This window comes from Paramacrobiotus metropolitanus, unplaced genomic scaffold (assembly GCF_019649055.1).
Source record: "Paramacrobiotus metropolitanus isolate TYO unplaced genomic scaffold, Prichtersi_v1.0 Parri_scaffold0000060, whole genome shotgun sequence".
NCBI classification, from domain to species: Eukaryota; Metazoa; Tardigrada; class Eutardigrada; order Parachela; family Macrobiotidae; genus Paramacrobiotus; species Paramacrobiotus metropolitanus.
In genome coordinates this window covers 126,201-146,452 of record NW_026570280.1, presented here as the reverse complement: position 1 = coordinate 146,452, position 20,252 = coordinate 126,201, and the positions used below count along the sequence as shown (strand labels likewise).

General features: G+C 44.5%; 2 protein-coding genes across 3 annotated transcripts; both read left to right on the top strand.

Annotated features, from left to right (window-relative positions):
• The first annotated feature begins 233 nt into the window (after positions 1-233).
• On the top strand, positions 234-1,865 carry LOC129593201 (uncharacterized). Of its 2 annotated transcripts, XM_055489413.1 has the most exons (3): positions 234-466; positions 533-608; positions 822-1,865. In XM_055489413.1, exons 1-3 carry the CDS (start codon positions 428-430, stop codon positions 1,286-1,288), a joined length of 582 nt encoding a protein of 193 aa, XP_055345388.1. In that variant the 5' UTR covers positions 234-427; the 3' UTR covers positions 1,289-1,865. The 2 variants fall into 2 exon arrangements, with proteins under 2 accessions (XP_055345388.1, XP_055345387.1); XM_055489412.1 differs by having other exon boundaries at positions 234-608.
• Positions 1,866-5,659: 3,794 nt separating this feature from the next.
• On the top strand, positions 5,660-6,001 carry LOC129593167 (acidic leucine-rich nuclear phosphoprotein 32 family member E-like). The gene has a single exon (XM_055489373.1). It carries the CDS (start codon positions 5,660-5,662, stop codon positions 5,999-6,001), a length of 342 nt encoding a protein of 113 aa, XP_055345348.1.
• Positions 6,002-20,252: the final 14,251 nt, after the last annotated feature.

The window sequence follows — 20,252 nt, the reverse complement described above, 5'->3', positions numbered from 1 at the left end:
CAACTCGCACCGACAAAAAGCTGCTGCGCTCTTGTCTGCCAGTGCAAGCCAACGTGCATTTTTTCTATTGCTAGCATGTGTTTCCATTTTATCTGTAGTACCAAATGACTACCAACTACCACGTATTCATCGACAGGAGGCTTAGCAACGTAATACGTTGCTAAGGCCTAATCGGTTTAAAATACTGGTAGCTGCAATACAACGAACAGTATAATAATTATGAAGTATTAACAGCGATATTCATAATCAAAAACTTCTTCTTATTATTATTATTACCGATGCTCTGTATGCAGCGCTGACGTGTTAACCGATTCGCCTGCTAGTCGTTGTAAACGTGTAAGTATTGCGCAGATTCGAGACGAGACGGCGAATTTATCAGCAGGCGGCTCCCGAGTGTCCACCAAGAATTGTTAACGGACAGAATGTAATGCCATTGCTGTTCCCGGAAAAAATGTGGTCCAGTCTTGTCTCTTCCATGCCACGGATATTTGCGATTCGCGCCTGGCTGCTGTGCGGCCTCTGCTTATGGCAGGTGGAGATTCGCTGCAGCGCGGGCAGTACGCCGACGACCGCGGTTACTAACGCTGACCCATCGTCAAGTAGTACAGGTACCGTCCACGTCAGCAGTATGGCTGCTGTCGAATAAGTAATTTACTTAATTCTGTTTTACGGTATTTGACATCTACACATTGTACGTCTTGTACATAGTTCATACCCTCAAACCGCGCCCACTGCGCATTTAAGCACTAAGATAAATACTCTGCCTGCTATTTGCATTTTTTTATTATACAATAGCAGATCCTTAAGTCAGTGGTTGTTAGATCCAATGCCCTGGGAGGATCTGGAAGCCGTCATTGAACGGGATCTGATCAAGAAGGAAGAGGACCTGGTCACACTGCGCTTCCCGTCAGCGGCGACAACGACGGCCGATGTGGTGCGTCCGCGTCTGGGACAGAACGCCTCCTTTGGCTGCAAACTGCCGGTGGGCGGCCGTCCCACCGACCTCCACTGGACCGTCCAGGGTCGGCCGGTTGTCCAGCGGGCTCCGCCGGTGGCCCATCATCCGCATTACGAATTCGCGCAGTGGATAGCGAATGACACTGTGGCCCTGCTGCGTATGGTCAACGTTTCCCTGGCCTCCAGCGGCGAGGTTGTCTGCCACCTGCGGGAGACGGTGCTGCGCCGCTGCACCCTGCTCCTCCCCCGCGTCACGCGGGCCGCCGAGATCTTCGAGACCCCCTGGGCGCCGCAGCAGCGGGTGGCCGTCGGGGGGCAGTTTGGAGATTAGCTGGATGGTGCGAGGGCCGCTGGCGCCGGAGGTCGTGGCCAATATCGGCGAGCATTACATGCTGCGGTACAACGGTAAACCGTATTTTGCGCCCAGGGAGTACACTTTGCAGTCGACGACAGCCACCCCCGAGCGGACGCCTGCGTGGATGCGGCCCATCTCAAAGCAGCCCGGCGTCGCGTATGCCCTGAACCTGACCAACCTCCAGCCGAGCGATTCCGGTCAGCTGGAGGTCTGGTTCCGTCCGCACCGACACCTCCACGAGTGGATCGTGCAGTCCACCGAGTTGATCGTCGGTACAGAGCGTTCAGGATTTCCTTTGTGAATTCACCTGATGTCGACCCGAAAATTAGTTGAGCTCAGGTTTTTTTTGCATGTTTAATAACAGAATCTGATCACGATTAAGATGATACAGTACTAAACTGTGAACTATTCTTATTCTTTTGGAATAAAATATGGATCGTTTAGGTTTAGTTACGGAGTGCGCCGTCAAGCACTACACAACAACCTTACCGACCATGTAATATTTTTCGAGCCGCAGCTGACCAGATTATTATTATTGCTACTAATGTTACGACTATAGCAACTATATTACGGGATTTGGCCCGGTACATAGCACCAAATTTGTATACATCCACGGCAACTTTCGCTGTCGCGCGCTCCTAAACACTTTTTGCATTGCTCTATGACATCTTGTAGCCAAAGGATTTGTATACGTAGGCGAAAAAACTGTTTGTGCGCGCAACATCCGGTTCGGGAGTTATTAGTGAAATAAAATTCCAAAAGTTTAAACGCGCGGAGGTGTACCAAAAGTCTCATTATGAACCGATGCTCTTCAAATTTTGCACGAAAACGCACATTACTGTGAAGATCGTTTTGGTACCGAACCATGCAGCTTTCTCCCATTTTTTTCAAATTTAAAATTAATTTTTAAAGTTTTTTGAAATTCATTTTAAAATTTGAAAAAAATAGTAGAAAGCTGATTCGGTACCAAAACGATCTTCACAGTAATGTGCGTTTTCGTGCAAAATTTGAAGAGCATCGGATCATAATGAGACTTTTGGTACTATCTCCGCGCGTTTAAACTTTTGGAATTTTATTTCACTAATAACTCCCGAACCGGATGTTGCGCGCACAAACAGTTTTTTCGCCTACGTATACAAATCCTTTGGCTACAAGATGTCATAGAGCAATGCGAAAAAGCGTTTAGGAGTGCGCGACAGCGAAAATTGCCCTGGATGTATACAGATTTGGTGCTATGTACCGGGCCAATTCCCTTAACGGAGGCTTTAACAGGCTATTGGAGAATTTTTCGGTAATTTTCAAAATTTTATACTTTCTTTTGGTTCGATATTATGGGATAAAAGTACCCAACGTAGGAACCGAACCCAGGACATACAATCTTAAAGCCAGACGTACTTACTACCACCAGGCTGCCACATATTAATAACCAGCGAATTTTTAAGGTATAAAAACGTAATCAAAATTTTTTCTGGTTTAAAAAATTTCCGATTCAAAATGCCGGTCTCATCACTTAATTGTTTTCTTATAAACCATTTTTCATACTGCAGACGTAGGTCAGTCACACCATGGTCAGTAAACTGACAATTCCATTAGCAACAAACGCCTTATCAACTATTGTTTACTGTCTACGCGGGTCAGTGTGATAATTCGCTTAAATAATGGAAGCCGCAACAATAATAACTGATATCGGGGTTTGCGCTTCCGGTGCCACTACTAGTCCTTATTCTTTATCAGCAAGTCTAAACAGAACAATATGGTTCCATGCAAATGACTGGCATCAGACGGAGATTTTTAGCATGGTCAGTAGTTGTACTACTGTATCCATTTTGCTTCACTTTCGCTATCTGGTAACGCTTCTTAACCGTTGTATCTGTAGCTCATTTAAGAAGGTGACTGGATTTGCAATTCTGCATAGTAATCGGTCGACCGATTATGCAGATTATCGGGATTTCCTTGTGCAATCGCATCGAATAATGCCAAAATATGATATTTTACAGTATTATCAGTTATCATTGAGTGTAGACTGTATTGCAACATTTATATTTTTGGATTAGCGATATTGACGCTGTACGTACAGTAATTCACTTGTGCTAATATTTATAGACTTTGAGCAAACAATATAATTTAATTCCATATTCTGGTGACCAAGTATTAGACTTGAACACTACAGATTTAAAGAACTGATGAGACTTTATAAGTTCTAAGCAAACAAAAGTAAATTCATGATATATAATAAATTTCATAATAAATTTTCAGCATGAAACCAAAACGAGTTAACTGACCGCAAGAAATCGCAAAATTTTGTAGAAATTTATCAAATGCCAATACTTCTCTGCCTACAAAGGCTAGAGAGGTATTTTTAGCCGGAGAACAAAATCTATCCATAGAACCGGCAAGAAAGACTTATTCGTCATTTTATTTTACAAAAATTTATTATTTTCCTAAACCAGTTTGCCTGTTTTTGCGTAATCACTTTTTGCGTGAAATGCAGTCTCGGTCGGCACTCGACAGCGGTTTTGCAGAGATTATAAGGACCATAACATGGCTTTGCTCAGGAGCAATTGTACCATCGTTTTTCAAACGCTTTACGAGCGTCCTTGACTTGTACTTAATTGCAAGCAGTCTGTATAATATCGGATGGCGATAATGTTATCATCCGCTTTACCAGTTGCGGTGCGATTCGTTTCGCCAAAAAAATCGCACTGCTACTGGTAAAACATATGATAAAATTATCGACAGCCGAGGCAACGCACCGCAACGGAAAGCGTATAAATATGACTAACTACAGCAGTTATACCCAATCATCAAAACGTGTGTCGGATTCACGTTAACCTATTTTAAAATTCAACAAAAATAATGGTTCATTGCGGGAATGACTGCACTAGTGTTTTGCAAAGTCAACGATACTGCTCTTTGGCATGTATGCAAAGGACCAGTATCTGCTGATGTTACAGAACACATTATGGCGAAATTTCGCTGCCTCTTTCGTTCATTCATCGTCACCAGAAATTACGTTTGCAACGGCTACATAGTTAGTAACTACGATATTCTTATGTTGGATGTTGATTAGTGATTACATCGAAATCAATGTATTCCCCTGTTAAAACTAAAGGCGATATGTTTTTTTTTTGTAGTCAGTAGCCAGTAGGACTGAGTAGGTTTTATTATTGGGACGAAATAGGTCGTGTTGCAGATCTGGTCTGGATACGCGTTTGCCACAATTAAACGCAGGGATATAAACAAGAATTCAATATTTAATTGCTTTGGTAGAGCAGCTGACGAATTTAGACAATTAGCTGTAGAATTCATAAAAAATTAGGGCGCCGCATAAGGTGACGACCGTGCGCGTATCGTAGCGACTTACTAGTGACTACAAAACGACGATGAACACAAGAAAGAAAACGTACCGTTTACTTTGTGGCTTCTGCATGGTGGATAATTATCCAGCGGAGTACATGGATAATCAACTACCGCAGATTTTCGAGTGGATGCAAAGGAACGTCGGTTGGCACGAACTGAATAGATTTTGCAGAAGTGTTACATTATGATAGCATTTTGCAGAAATGTACCATTTCTGCAAAATCTATGCTGTTCATGCAATAAGGCAACCGTAACATCAAGAGCAGTCACTTCTCTTACTGAAACAAGGCAAGCGAAAAGTCCTCTGTAGTTCTTTTCTGATGGTGACCTTTTACGGAGTGTTTTAGCTTGATGCGCAGTAATTCTTAACTTGTACTGTGGTTTCTTTTCACTACACTAGGTAATTACCCTGTCTTGACTGGCTTGTGCTAATAAAGGAGCTTGATGTAGTACATGGAAAACGCCTAGACAAGCAAGAACGGACAGAGAACAATTGCGCAAGTGCAACTTCGATTTGCAAACGCTTCTGTAAATAAATGCTTATTGGCCATCATCACTGGACAATTGCTAGTATTATTTTGTTTTCCCAGATAAATTTATTAAGAAAAAGGTGCTGGCCGTTCCCAACTTTGATTGTACTTACTATGTAGGTAAAAAATACCGGTACGGGCACAAGAAATTTAATACCGGTTGGTCTACATCTCATGTTAGTAGTATGGCTACGACTTAGCGACAGGTTTTGTCGACGTCACACGTGTACCGTGCCACGGTACACGTCTGGTGACCGGTGAGTAACGCTCACATGACCTCAGACGTGTACCGTGCACAGTACACGTCTGCCGAAACTTGAAGCGCGCTGGTCGTCCGGTCTCATGCACCGAACGCATTTTTCAAATTGCTAATTCTTGAGTTACCTTTGAGACTTTAATTTTTTAAAGGTGACACATTTTCGTGGTTTTCGATAGCTTAACCACGAAACTGCTAACTATGTTTTCTCGACGAGTAAGTGTGAGTGCTTTGGAGTTTTTGCGGCGCCAGGACAGAACCGCACGGGAGATTGTCCTGGACGGACGACTAGCTGATGACGAATGTCTGAACGCCCTTCAGGAATTCCGTCAACTGGAGAAGCTAGCGATGGTGGAGTGCGGTTTGAATACGTTGGACAACCTGCCAGCTCTTCCGAATTTGCGTGTCTTAATTGTCAACGACAACGGAATTAAGGATGGGTTGCAGCGTATCCCACAGGCTTGTCCTAAGCTGCAAAAGCTGTCACTGGCTGGGAATCGTATTGCGGACTGGACCGAGGTGGTGGCGCTGTCGGTGTTGTAAGATCTCGTTGTTTTGGATTTGGATGCAAACCCGATCCAGACTGATCGTATGTACCTACTGAAAAAGGGGGAATGGTTTCCAAAGGTGAAGGCGTGGTATTTGTACACCACGGATAGCGATGAAGAGGAGAATGAAGACTGTGGAATGAACTGCGCTGACGACATCACCGATACGGATGAGGATGACGGCTTTAACGAAGTGTTTCAGTGAACAGATATCCTAATCACTTCCAAACTGGTCTGTTTTGTAACGCTTCTGCTGGAATGCAGATAATCATCTCTATTACAGTTTACCTGTTGTCAGTTTTGGTATTGATGTAATTCTTTCTGCATCGTTGATGATACAGCAATAAGCTTCTGTTCATAAAAAGATGTACGGTTATGTAAAATGGTTCTTTCTTCTTGTTAGTGACTTCCGAAATGAAGATCTTTTGATAGAGTAAGACTTGTTGCTTATCGTTTCGACAAGATAGTGGCACAAAGTATGTATTCCACCATTAACAGAAAGACAAATTATCACTGGTGCTCAACCAGAAGAAGCGCAAATCACAATACCAGTAAATGCGCTTCTCTCACAAAAAATAAGTCAGGACGGAAACTTTTCGAATCTACTTAAAACTTCGAATCTACCAAAAACACCGCTGTCTGCTTCACACACGACTTTCCCATCGCAAGAACAAAAAGGGAAGCGTTCATCACCTTCCAACTAAAGTGTGTAAGTTATTATGGGTGTATTTAAAAAAAACAGATTCACTGCTTGTACTAACCATCCGCGCATGGCGGTTAATCAATTCTAGTAGACAGGCTTATTCCACTTCTTCGTCCGAATCTTCAGGGGGAACCAGAAAACTGGCATATCCTGAGTCGAAGAATTCAACGTCTTCTTCTTCTTCGATAGATTCGTTCGAAGAGGAGCTGTCAGGTGGTTCGTCTTCGCTCTCCTCCTCCTCTTCACTTTGTGCAGCCTCTTCTTCAGTGGATTCACTTAACGGTTCGTGTTCCGCTTGCTCGATAGCACCGCCATCAACTACAACTTCTGCAAATCCCAGCGGCATCTCGTTGTCGTCTGGTTCTTTAAAAATCTCTTCGTTACCGATTCCTGCGAACATCACCAAATGCTAAACGAAAACAAAACATGTTCTGGTCGGCTTACGCTCGTAAAAGACCAACAACCGCTTGCTGTATGGCTCCACTACAGCCAACTCCGCACTCAGCATACGGTCTTTGACCGGATCAATGTCAACATCCAAGTTAACGTTGAATTGATGATGAAGTTGAACTGCTTTTAAGGAAACGTTTTGAACAGTTGAATATTTAAAGTAGAATTTGACACATTACGTACTAGTGGCAAACATCGAGGCGCAAACGTGGCAGCCGTGTACTCCACAGTACGCATTGTGGTCGGGGACCCAATCAACCGCTGATGGTGGATACCCAACCACGGTTCCAATAGGCGCCTCGATAGCATTTCGCAGGTACCACTCATTGTTGTCGTACCAAAGCTTCTGGTTTTCATTGTGGTTGCCAAACACAATGGGTTCATCCGGGTGAACAACATGCGCTTCCACAAGATCGCCGCTCGCAATGCCTACAATGAATTCCTGCGTCGGGTGCTCACGTGTTCTGCACAAACCCCACGTACGGTGCGCGATGAACCCAAATCGATGAGTGTAGTATCCAACTATTTCCGTTTCTGTGGTCAGCATCCGCTCCTTCACACTTTGGTACTCGTCTGGAAGGTCTTCTGCCGTGTCGAAGCTGAAGAAGGCTAAACAACAGCAAAAACCAGACAAGATCGTACAGCGACACTTACAGTAAGCAAATGCGGTAACAGAAAAGCTCAACGACAGTTGGGTACCTCTACCAAACAGCAGCGCACAGATGTGGCAGCCTGCAGTTCCGCAAAAAACGTGGTTAGCTCGCAGTCCCAAGTCGGCAGGTGGTAAAGGAACAACTTCGTTCGCCGAGGCAGAAATACAGCGCTCAATATACTTGCTCAATATACTTGCGGTACGCAAAGAACCACTCGCGTTCCGCTTCCCTGTGGGCACCGACGGCACACCCGTCAACTTTGTCCATATTACTGAATAGTAAATGTTGTTTCACAAAGTAAAGTAACTCGACAAAAACCCGTTTAGAACCGTGTAGATACAAATGAGGAATGAGTGCGTGTTCAGTCGCTCATAGTGAAATGGGCAATCTGAACGTGCACATCCACTGGAATGGGTACTCCACGTTGCCTCGATTTGCGCGTGCTTGCTCAACCAGCAGCAGCAGCGCATTACAGTCCAGCTGTCTCTCTCTTCTGCCTTAAGCGCCTGGTGCAGCGTATCACTTTATTAAGTTTCGTGTTTTGTTTTTCTACGTAATGCCTGTGTATTCTGCATATTTATCAGTTATGTTTGGTTGTCAGTTGAGTTCGCAAACAGCGCTTGGAGAATACAACGTGCTGCGTTTGCTCTGCAAACAAACCCATTTTTTTACGCTGTGTTGCGACGCACTACACAGAACTTCCGTTTGATACGGACAAAAACATACAGTAGCAGCTCATGGCCACGGCTTGCAGTGCACGGTAACGCGTAGGTCGAAACGATTGTTTTGACGTGGTGCAGGAGTATCGACACAGGGTTCCTACCGCATTATTTAGGTTTATTTCTGGTCAAACTAGCAGTTATCATCTTACATTGAGAAGCAAAACACCCATACCGGTCTTGGTAATACAAACGCTCAAAAATGTACTTAAAAAATCAGCTCATCAGTTTAATTAACACTTCTGAAACTAATACCATAAGCAAAAACAAATGTTACAACACTTTTTTAGGCACATCGTACTTGTACACAATCATGCTCTCGATAACTGTTTGCTGGGAACGAAAGGCTTTTATCCCAGCCTTGTTAATTTTAAGTGTACGGGCGAAATTTCCTTGCTCTGATAACCTGATTAGGCGGAGATAAGGTGTACCGATTCCTGTGACCTTTCCGAACTGATCCGTCGTCTCGTGGCGGTCATTCATTCGTACGCATTCCGCACGTAGGGTGGCGCTGATTGGGCGATAGTCGTCCGTCGGTACCTTTTTCTGACCAGCGTTCTTCTTCAGTTTGTCCAGATCCAACAGAAGTTCGGCAGATAAAATGTACGTCGCGAGGATTCGAAATTCCTGAATGGTTAAGCACATATAACCGCGTCTCGTACCGAACTGAAGGTGGACTTTCTCTTCAGAATATTGGGGTTTCTTGTCCACCCACACTTTTCAGCGCTTTGCAATCCAGATCGGGCGCTCGTCGTTTCAAGGACGCAACCACGGTTTGATGCTCGACTAGGTCAGTCAATACGTTGGGACCTAAAAACGACCGCAACAGCTCGGCAGGATCTCCCTCTTCACGAGTAACTTGGGCTGGAATGGGCTGAGCAGCATCAGTATACTGTACAACCGATTGTACAAAAGGTGGAGTACTGTAGTCGGTAAGCCAACTGCCAGAATTCCCGGTCGTGTGTGCATTGTTGTCCGGTGGTGACCCAACATATGATTCATTAATCCCAATCGAGGAAGGAGCCGGAACAACATTCGGAGCAGTAGCGGTCGAAGTCAGCCATTCCGCAAACTCGTCGTTGGTCATAGAAAAGATATCAGGAACTGAAGAATCAGATATCTCGGCTCCGCCCACCTGTGCAGATACAGTTCCACCGTTTGCCTCAGGAATAGTAATCACCGGCGCCTCATATTCTCCATGACTTTTACTGACCGGCGCGTAGTGTGTAAGCACTTCACCATCACTCCTGAAGAAGGGCAGATAAGCGTCTCCGTTCTTGGGCGAAAGGGAAGAATTATGCATAACCGACGTTGTATTTCCCTGGCTTATGGATGGAGAGCTACTATGGTCCGGCCACCAGTCCAACGGGTTCATATTAAGCAGATCCATTGAGATGGAATCTAAGTACTCCATGTTGAGAACAAATTCAGGAGATCGAACAATTGAAAGTAGGTGTCGCGACAAGAAACGCAGAATGAGACTCCAGAACGAATTGGTAACGTGCACTAAGATTAAACGTGTCTGGTGGACGGTACACGTCTGAGGCATGGTACACGTCCAGTGTACAATGAGCGCCTGTCTGGACATGAAAGGTCATATGACATCATATGTAGCGGACTGTACTACCGGGACTCGTACGTGGTCATGGGTCATTGGCTGCAGTATTTGGATATGGACTGACTGCGCACGACACGCTCGTCTGGGCAGCGTTACGTGTTCTGTCCATGAAACACTACGTTTATTGCGACACAGACAGCGATATAAGAGTGCCATACTCCAAACCCCTTTCCTTAAATTCAGGACTTCTGCATCTATCTGCAATGACGTCGCACATGTGCCCACACGGAAAACAGTGTCCTTTGGCATCGGGAGCAAAGTGTCCGTGGAGACCTATCAGTGGAGCAGTGGGTGCAACTGCAAGTGAACCCGTGGACGATCAGCCTGTGACGTTGGCCTCTCAGGATCTCCGCCGTCGAGCAGAAGGCAAGATCTCGACAAATGAGGACAGTGATGTCTGGTTCCATCGACCGACTAACCCACCTATTCCACTTCGGCACACGGGTACCTTAGGAATAGGTAACTGCGATATGGAGACCCTGCTTTTGGACATCGCCAATCAACTGTTGGAAGCCAGTGATGGAAGTCGCTCTTTATCCGGCATCCGAGCATTTGTTCTGGAACAAGCCTACAAGCAACATGTTACGACCGTGTACCACCTTGGTGGTCGTTGTTTGCGTCGGGAAGTTTATGAAACAGTGAAACGTTTGGTTGGTGAATTGCAATAGTGTGGTTGTATACTGTTTGTTTTTGCAGTTTGAGACTTTGTACAGTGTTCGTCTCCGTAACTTTAATCGATTTTGATTCACTAAAAATCTGCGGTAATGTGCTGCTATTGGTTGTTACTTATGTTTCTCTCGTTACTCGAGGACCTTGTACTGTTTGTTGTATCGGATTCTAACAATATGTTGACTACGTCTACTCCTATGATTACCACAAAAAGTAATGAAATCAGAGTTACATAAGCAATAATGTAACAAACCTTCCCGATGGGTCGGTCGGCAACGGAGGTGACCTGAAGCTGAGGCATCATATGCTGCAGGTTCGCCATATTGTAGCAGCGTAATGCAACGAATAACAGGTCTTATGAAGTATCTGTTTACGCCCTTTAATAAATAGCAAGGCCTTTTCTACCACACAGTTGTTTTTTGAACCGAGACTCATGTATGTGTCAAATTGTAGGAATCAGCGGTAGATAAAAGTGCGGAATTTTATTGAGGACACAGGCACCTGATCTTCGTAAAAAACATGTCGTCAGTTGGAACAAACATCAGCATTATAGCACAAATTTACAGAACAGACGTTTTGCTTGTGGAACCGCCATGTTGAGATTGTGGTTCTGAAACAGGTGACCACCAAAAGACTGCGCTTCCAGGAGACCTCGTTATTATTATCGGAACTCGACCATTATTGGCATTAGGCGCTAATCAAGTGACAGTATTACGTGCAACGCGGTCATCCAGTGAGAGTATTACGTGTTTCCGTACAACTGCGGTTTCTTAATTTTTTTCTTGGATCGTGTAGTGAGCGTAACCTGTCAGTAGCCTTTTGGGAAGAAAACCCTTTTTGGGATACGCATCCGGCGTTATCTTTTGTAACTTAATTGTTAATACAAAACCTTGATAATTTTTCGAAAAACGTGAGCTTCAGAAAACTGTAGCCTTTGTATGAGACATCTTTTTTGTAAAACTGGAAAGTAGTTCGTGACCTTTGTTTCTTTATCCCCAAAAGGAAATATTCCAGATATGCCCCCTTATTTGGGAAAAATAACAGTTTTCAGTGCACAGTAAACTACTGGGCTGCTTTTTTTAATACGTAAAGCCACATAATTGTTCGTAATGGATTACGAGTATCTCAACATGGGTGGGCATCCTGCAATCCATTTTGCTTATTAATCGCCGCTTGCGCCGCTACATTCGACGAGGATGCATGGCTCCTGACGGTTCACGCATTCGACGAGTCCCGGCTTTTACTTTCACCGTGTCACCCGAAACATTCTGTGGAGTGCATGGATGCCACATTTGCGCGGGCATTTACGTTCTGGGTAAGAAGCTGGCTAAATTCAGACTATGTAGTATAGTATTTTTATGGTACTTTTTTATTGATTCAGCGGAATACCGTGCTGCGAACAACGATTTGCCGTTAGGATTGGCTCCCGTAACACACCGAATGTGGAACGAAGAGTACCATTTCTTGATGCCGTACATTACATTCCTGATGCAGATCGATCTACGTAAGTTTGTTTGCGCATTTGTTTTGAACCAACCTTATTCGTAATTAGTTTTTTACCTGCAGGTGTCCAGGTTGGTAATCTCACTCGCCCATAACGGAGCGCTTCCACGAGACATGGAGTCTGGACACTCGAACATGTCTATACATGATGAACGAATCAGTAACCTTTGTTTAGCCCAGCTTATTTTATGTTCTTTAGCTTATCTTTGCTAGTATTTACGTGTTTTGTAATCTGCTACTGTTTTGCATCGCAAAATTATTTTCTGTAAAGTTATCTCGAATTGGTGTTTTTTTCCTTGAACTTATTTAAGGTGTTCTGAATTTCATTAACTAGATAAATTTTCCTGAGTAACCTGCATCATGTACCCAGTGTTACCATCAATACCAAAATTTACTGCGTGCTTTGGCATGTGCGTTTGCGGTCCCACTATGTCGGGAAAATCCGAGTTTGTTTTCAACGTCATTCGAAACCGCAGCATACTCATTGACAAACCGATTGATAGGATCGTTTACTGCTATGGCGAGTGGCAGCCTGGTTTTGAATCGCTTCTTAAAGAAATACCCACTATCGAGTTCGTCAAAGGGGCTGAAAACGTCTTAGGTGACGAAGAGTTTTTCAATCCAGCGCAGCATAACCTGTTAATTCTGGATGACTTAGCTGCAGTTATAAGTCAAGATACGAGAGCCACTAAACTTTTTACTCAAGGCATTCACCACAGAAATGTGTCAGTTATTCTAATTTTGCAAAACATGTATAAGCAGGGCAAGTCAATGCGTGACATTATGCTTAACGCCCAGTATCTAAGTTTATTCAAAAACGTACGCGATGTAAACCAGATCACCACACTGGCTCGCCAAACAGGGCTACAGCACCTCCCCAATGCTTATCGGAAAGTGACTGACGAAGCCTACCAACCTTTAGTTATGGACCTGAGGGTTAACTGCCCACACTATTTAAGGCTGAGATCGCATGTAATGCCTAATGACCATATGCACATATATTTAAGCAAAACAGACGACAGTTTGCCACAACCATCATGTCGCAGCGAGTGCAAGCGTTAGCTCCTTATATTATCACCTTGAAGCAATTAAAACCGAAGGAACGCAAAGTTCTCTTGGGATTTACCACCAAAGACCAGCTGCGAGCACTCGAAGAAATTGCGGTTAATATTGTAAAGAATACTGTTTCCCTATCTTCGGAAGACCTCGTCAAGTGCAGAAGACATCGCAAAGCCCTGAAGTTGTTAGCGTTACGGCGTTATCCCATTAAAGCTAAACGAGCTATCCTGCAACAAGGAGGCTTTATTGGTGCTCTTTTACCCATAATCGCTAGTGTGGTAGGTGGCCTGCGTAATAATGGATGAGTTCGTTATTGTACCAAAAAAAGTTATGGATAACAAAGTTGCTACCCAAGCGTTACTAAACAAAGAACCGCCTGAAGCGCTCGAAGTTATCACGCTGGATAGCATCATCGCAGGAATTTTGTCTCGGAAGAATATAAGCGAGTGGGAAAAAGCGGCTCAGCTATCATCTACTCTGGAACGGTTTTAGCATTGAAACCTCGCGCAATACCTGAGCAGATAGCACCAACGACCAATTCACCATCACCTGTTACCTCTCCAGTAAAACATAAGACAAAGCAGAAACAACCAAAATCTACTCTTGTGGAGCCGCCACAGAAAGTTTTAGAAAATTATAATAAAACTGCAAGATCATCACGACCAAGGCAGCGCTCTCCATCGAGAGATCTATCACCAGTGCCGCTAACTGCACGAAACAGGAAAAGACCAAAAAGCAACAAAAAATCTGATCGAAGTGCGCGGCGGATGGAAGTTCCTCTTACCGACTTATTTGAACGCCCATTCACTCGATCACAGCAGAGCGGGAAAGGCCGAGCAAAAAGCAACTGGATAAGGGTGTCGTAATAATGGCATCTTGGCTACCATCGGCTTTACGTTTCTGCCGCTCTGTCAAAATTAACTGTACGTCTTCGTGTTGCAACTCAGATGATGGAAGCGGTATTGAAGAAGTACTTGAATCCAAAGGACCCAGGAAGCTTCGGAGGTATAGAAAGGCTGCGAAAAAGTCTAAGGACAAGGCTGAACCGGAAGAAATGCTACAGACAGCAGATCAGTACACCATCAGCAAGGAAACGAAGAGGAAGTTTCCTCGAACTCAGATAGTAGTGACCAATCTACAGCAACAATTTCAAGTGGATCTAGCGGACTTCCAGAAGTACAGCGATCAAAATGACGGTATCAAGTTTCTACTTTTCGCTATTGATTGTTTTTCTACAAAACTAAGCGTGAAACCGATGAAAAACAAAGGAGGCACATGTACGAAAGCTGCTCTTGATGCCGTCTTTAAAGACCTCGGTATTCCAGAAAAGATTCAATCAGACAAAGGTCGCGAAATGTTAAACAGCACAGTTCAATCTTACTTGAAACATCACAAAATATTGTTTTTTACATCGGAAAACGAAGACATCAAGTGCGCAATGGTAGAGCGAGCAATTCGTACAATTAAGTCACGAATATTTCGCCTGTTTCGCCATCGGTTGCACACCCGATATGTTGATGTTTTGGATGATTTGGTAAGCTCGTACAACCGTTCTGTCCATCGGGCTCACGGTTACCGACCAGTTGACGTTACGCAGAAAAACTCTCTTCAAGTTTTTAACAAACTAATTAAGACTAGCAAAAAAAAGATTCCGCGTTACAAAGTCGGTCAAGCGGTCAGATTACTAATTAACAAAGGCAAACTGGAAAAAGGTTACGAAAAGCGCTTTACTGAAGAAATTTTTTCCATAACAAGAGTGATTCCACACACTGAGCCAGTCTATACCGTGAAGGACTATAAGGAGAACGAGATTAAAGGCAGGTTCTACGAACAAGAACTTTCCCCTGTGGCACACGATACCAACAAAGAATATGCTATTGACCACATTGTTAAACGCCGAGGGAAAAAAGTTCTTGTACGCTGGCTGGGGTATGGTCCTGAACACGATTCCTGGATTGATTCAAAATGTACGACGGGGCGCCCTTCTACGTAACATTACCCAGCGACGCGTCCAATGAAAAATTCTCAAATACTGCTTCAGACTGGGTAACAAAGCTGAAGCACCCCGTGACCTTGCAAGGAAAATGGGAAGTAGCCTTAGTCGAGCTACAGTATATGAATTCCTTCTATACACTTCACCAGGAACAAAAGATTAAGCTGCAAGTTGTTCACGACATTGCTCCTGTCAGCAAAATCGACGGTTCCGTTTTACTTTTAACGGAAAGTCATGACGAGTGGATAACGATTCCTCCAGGTAATTACAAAAGTGACGAACTATTGCTGCAGACAATCAACCAGCAAACTCCAGTACTTGGATCATGGGTTTTAAATACTGAAGGTGAACAAGAAGAAAAGAGCGCCTGTCCTGACCAGAAAGCGTTACACGTGAAGTTTCTCTCACCCACTAATCATAAAGCAGTAGTTACAGTCGGCAGCCCGCGAATCGAAGCCAGTTTTCCACCTTCGTCACTGGCACTCCAGCGTATTTTGGGCTTTGATAGGACGGTGTTCTCTGTTCCTAGCGAAACTGAAAGCGATCGCATAACAAAGTTTTTAGACAAACGCAAAGGTAAACAGGAGGAAAGATTTTTTGTATCGGAACGTCCTATTAACACGCTACTTGGTAACCAAAGTTTGTTTGTTTACTGCGACGTTGCCGACTTTAGTTTAATCGGAGATACAGCGGCGCAGATTTTACGAACCGTACCTATTAGAGGAGAGGTCAACCAAATTGTCGAGGCAAGGTTTGACATTCCGCATTATGTTCCCGTGCTTCGCAAGCATTTCGAGACGATCCATATCACTATTGCTAATGACTTGGGGGATAATGCCAAGTTTGAGATAGGTAAATCTTTAGTTAAATTACATTTTCGTCAGCAACGACTGTACTGAAAAGATGCCTCTTGTGCCGTACGTACCAGATCCTCGTCGGTACGATGAAGTTTTTGTGCAGCAGGTTGGCGGGAGCCCATTACTGCGTTACCGCGGTAGCTTACAAAATGGTTCCGGTTTTCCTCAGTTCTTAAAAAATCTGTTTAGCAAGATATCATCGTTTGCGGCTCCTTTACTTCGTAAGGCCGCTCCACATGCCCGTGCAGCACTAGATGCGGCTACACCACACCTGCAAGAAGCCGCGACTGGTGTTATTAAAGACGCTGCAGCTAAGGCCAGCGAAGCTATTGCTAAGCGCCTTGCTGTCCAACAGGGTGAAGGACGTCGTAAACGCAAATCGACCGCTGTTGCAAAGAAAAAACGCGCACCAGTAAAAACAAAACGAGTGCGTCGTGTTCCACCTACCCACATTCCTGATTTCCTTTGAAAAATGGCGATGATGCTCGAAAATTCAGAACCAGCCATGCAGCTGGAAAATCAACTTTTTGCAGTCCCTGCAACTTTAACCGACCGCTGGCGCACGGAGCGCGAAAAGATCAATCCGACCACAATTCTAACGGAAGACGGTACTGCCGGCGACATTAATTTTTACATTCCGCCTAGCACTGCTGGGCTGCTTAGTTTGGGGAACATTGTGCTTGAGCTGGAAGTTGCTATCAAGGTTCGCAACGCTAATAATGGATGGGATCTGGTGACGGATGCCGAGAATGTGGCACCAACAAACAATTTTCTTCACTCGCTTTTCCAGGCTGTAAATATTACTGTAGCAAACCGTTTAATTTCTGACGCATCGACTTTTTATCCATATCGTGCGTACATGGAATCCTTACTGTCGTACACCACCGAAGCACAACGCAGCTGTCATCCGCACTGTTCTATCACGACAATCCTGGGCTATTTAACGATATCACGAATAAAGGGAGAGAACCCGTCGTAACATAGTTTCAAAAGGTGAGTACGTTCAACTGTCCGGAAAACTGTTCTCTGATTTATTTGATCAGAGTAAACCTTTGATTACGGGAGTACCAGTCAATGTTCGCCTCGTAATGAGCCGACCAGAGTTTTCTCTTCGCACTTGGGATGATAAAGTGTACAAAGCATTTATTCGGAACCCGCGACTTTCAGTGCGGCGGTACATTCCATCGCCGGATTTTATGACAGCTGTGGCTTCGCAGTTACTAAGTCGCACAGTAAAGTACCACATTGAACGGGTGGTTATGCGTGTCGCAGACATTCCGCGTTCAACGCAAAGTACGGTGATAAGCAACCTGCAAATAGGGCAGATCCCAAAAGTCATGTATATTGCATTCGTGGGAAGAGACGACTTTCATGGCTCTTATACGAAAAATCCGTTCAATTTTCGGCATTTCAATATTCAGCAGTTGAGCGTTGAGGTCGATGGACAGAGCTATCCCACGAAACCTTATACTGCGAACTTTTCTAAAAATCAATCCCTAGAGTGTTATGACGGGCTAATGGATGCACTGGGCCATTTATGCAATCCCCAAGGCTCACTATGCTTCGACCGCGAAGATTATAACAATGGGTACACGATTTTTGGCTTCGATCTTACTCCTGGGTGCACAGAACGAGGACCCTTGACCCTGATAAAGCAAGGCAATTTAAGCGTTGCGGTAACCTTCGAAAAAGCTCACACAGAAACCATAATGATGGTCTGTATGATGGTCTATGACAGTGTAATTGAGTTTAATCAGCATAGACAACTCATTGCTGGTTTTTCGACATGAACACACGTGAGCTCGCAAACGCTCTATCCAGTAACCCGATCACTAAAACCGTCAGCCGCGGGGTTTTTGCTGCAGACGAAATTCCAATTTCTTTGAGACCATTGCCAGCAGCATGTATTGCCAATACTGACCCATCTACTGAAAATGGAACGCACTGGATCGCTTTCTACCAAGAACACGAGGACGCAATCGAAGTTTTTGATTCGTATGGTAAACTTCCCGAATTTTACTCGAATTGCTTTGCTACACTGTTAGAAGGAAAGCGAATGATTTCGCAGTCATTACAGCTGCAATCTAATTGCAGTACTGTTTGTGGTCAGTTCTGTTTGTACTTTATCTTCGAGCGGGCAAGTGGCATGAGCTACGACAAATTTGTCCGTCAATTTTCTGCTAATCTCTTACAGAATGACAAGATGGTGCAACACAAGGTCAACTTTTATTACCGTATACAAACAGAATTAGTATCCACTAAACTAATCAAACAGTTCTGTAAAAAGTTATTGTAGTAAATGAACATCGAACATTATTTGCGTATCGGAATGAACGAAAAATCAACCAAAGCTGTCGAACACTGTATAGTACATTATTCCAATAAAACAACAAAACAGCTCAATCTAAACCTGCCTGCACAGCGCTAAACAACTGATCGTGGTGCTGGTCCAGGAACGGTTTCACATCCAAGTCAACCGCTTGAGTTACTGTCACTTCTTTAGCCTCAAGCAACAGCCCCAATGCGATACGCTTTTCCACCAGGCGCTGCTCGGCCGCCTGCCATTCCTCTTCAGTCAGATCGGCCGGCTGAAAGTCCATCTGTTCACGTGCTTCTCGAATTAATTTACCCATTGCAGCGATAAGGTCTTCGGCCAGCAGGTTGTACTGCAATCCTTTCTTAGGCGCTTCCGCAATTTGACCATCCAGTTTACGAATATCTTTGAACAGTGTCAGGTCCAGCATCAAGTCTTTCAAAGCGTCATAACAACGTTCCCCAAAGGAGATACCATTTCGGGTTGGAATCAAGTCACCATTTGGGAAAAGCTGGTGGCGTCGAATAGTAGCGGTATTCGAGCGCATATACCGCCCCCAACCAAAGTATAATCCAGCGTCTAACGAATACAACGGCGTGAGCTTTCCAGAGTCGCAGGTGCTGCCCCGAGCAACCTCATCCAGGTCACCTTTTCCAGTGATCATCAAGCCAGCAAGCCGCATAAAGTTGTCCCGCCCCAGCGCCACCGATTTCCCAAAGGTGGCTTTCCAGGTGTTGTCAGGTAGCTCTTTCCATTCTCCAATAATGACCTTAGATTGTCCAAGCTGTCGGCGCACATACACAAACTTGTCGTTACCCAGCTTGTACACAGGAAGACTATCCTGCGTGAACGCATAGCGCGCATGTTGCTCGGCAGGTACTGCTTCAACCACTGGAACTGATCTGTCCTTGCGTCCTCGCTTGCCATTGGCTTTGGAATTCGAATTCGAAGCGTCAAGGACACCACCAGCTTTACCGTGCTTGGAAACGACTGGAGCGCTGGACGTAGGTACGATTGGCAATTCCATATTCGTAACCTCCGGTTTTGGAATGGTAACTTTCAGATCCACAGTGCGCGGGCGCTTTGGCTGCTTTTCGGAGACATCGTCCCGGGAAAAAATGTCTAAAAACTCCATTCCTATTCGAGTGAGAAACAAATCGAATGCTAATTCTAGTGACTTAGGTTGAGATAAAACACACTGAGCAAACAGGCGGTTTGGGTTACGAGAGTTTTTTCGTTTGCAAGAAATTGTGTCTCGTACACGGTACACGTCCGTACGGCGGAGAATACGATGTACCACTTTTCGTAGCTAAGCGTAGGTAAGCTGTACTACCTTGCGACACTGTACTCACAGCATTAAGTGTTCCAAAAAGGCTCGCATAACGTAATAGCTAAACGGTACACGTACGCATGACGAGATGCATGCACGGAACACCTCTAGCATTACTAGTCCATGAGCAGGTGACTAATACCTAGAATTACTCATTTCACTGATCACTGTTTCACTAGTCGGCATTGGTAAGCCAAAATGGCGGTAAAGTGCGTTATTGATGTCGATTGGTTTGTGATCAAAGGTGAAAAATATATTAAACAGCTAGCCTTTTTTTGTTTGGAGCGCGGTGAAGTAGGGGCCTATACATTCTCGTTACCGCGTTGCGCTACACATCACAGTCAGGAGCTGGTCCGTCAAGCTCGCCATTCACATGGG

Coding starts and splice junctions, on each gene's coding strand:
- LOC129593201 (XM_055489412.1), top strand. CDS start 428: ATGCCATTGCTGTTCCCGGAAAAAATGTGGTCCAGTCTTGTCTCTTCC. Junction 609..821: donor CCCATCGTCAAGTAGTACAG/GTACCGTCCACG, acceptor AGTGGTTGTTAG/ATCCAATGCCCTGGGAGGAT.
- LOC129593167 (XM_055489373.1), top strand. CDS start 5,660: ATGTTTTCTCGACGAGTAAGTGTGAGTGCTTTGGAGTTTTTGCGGCGC.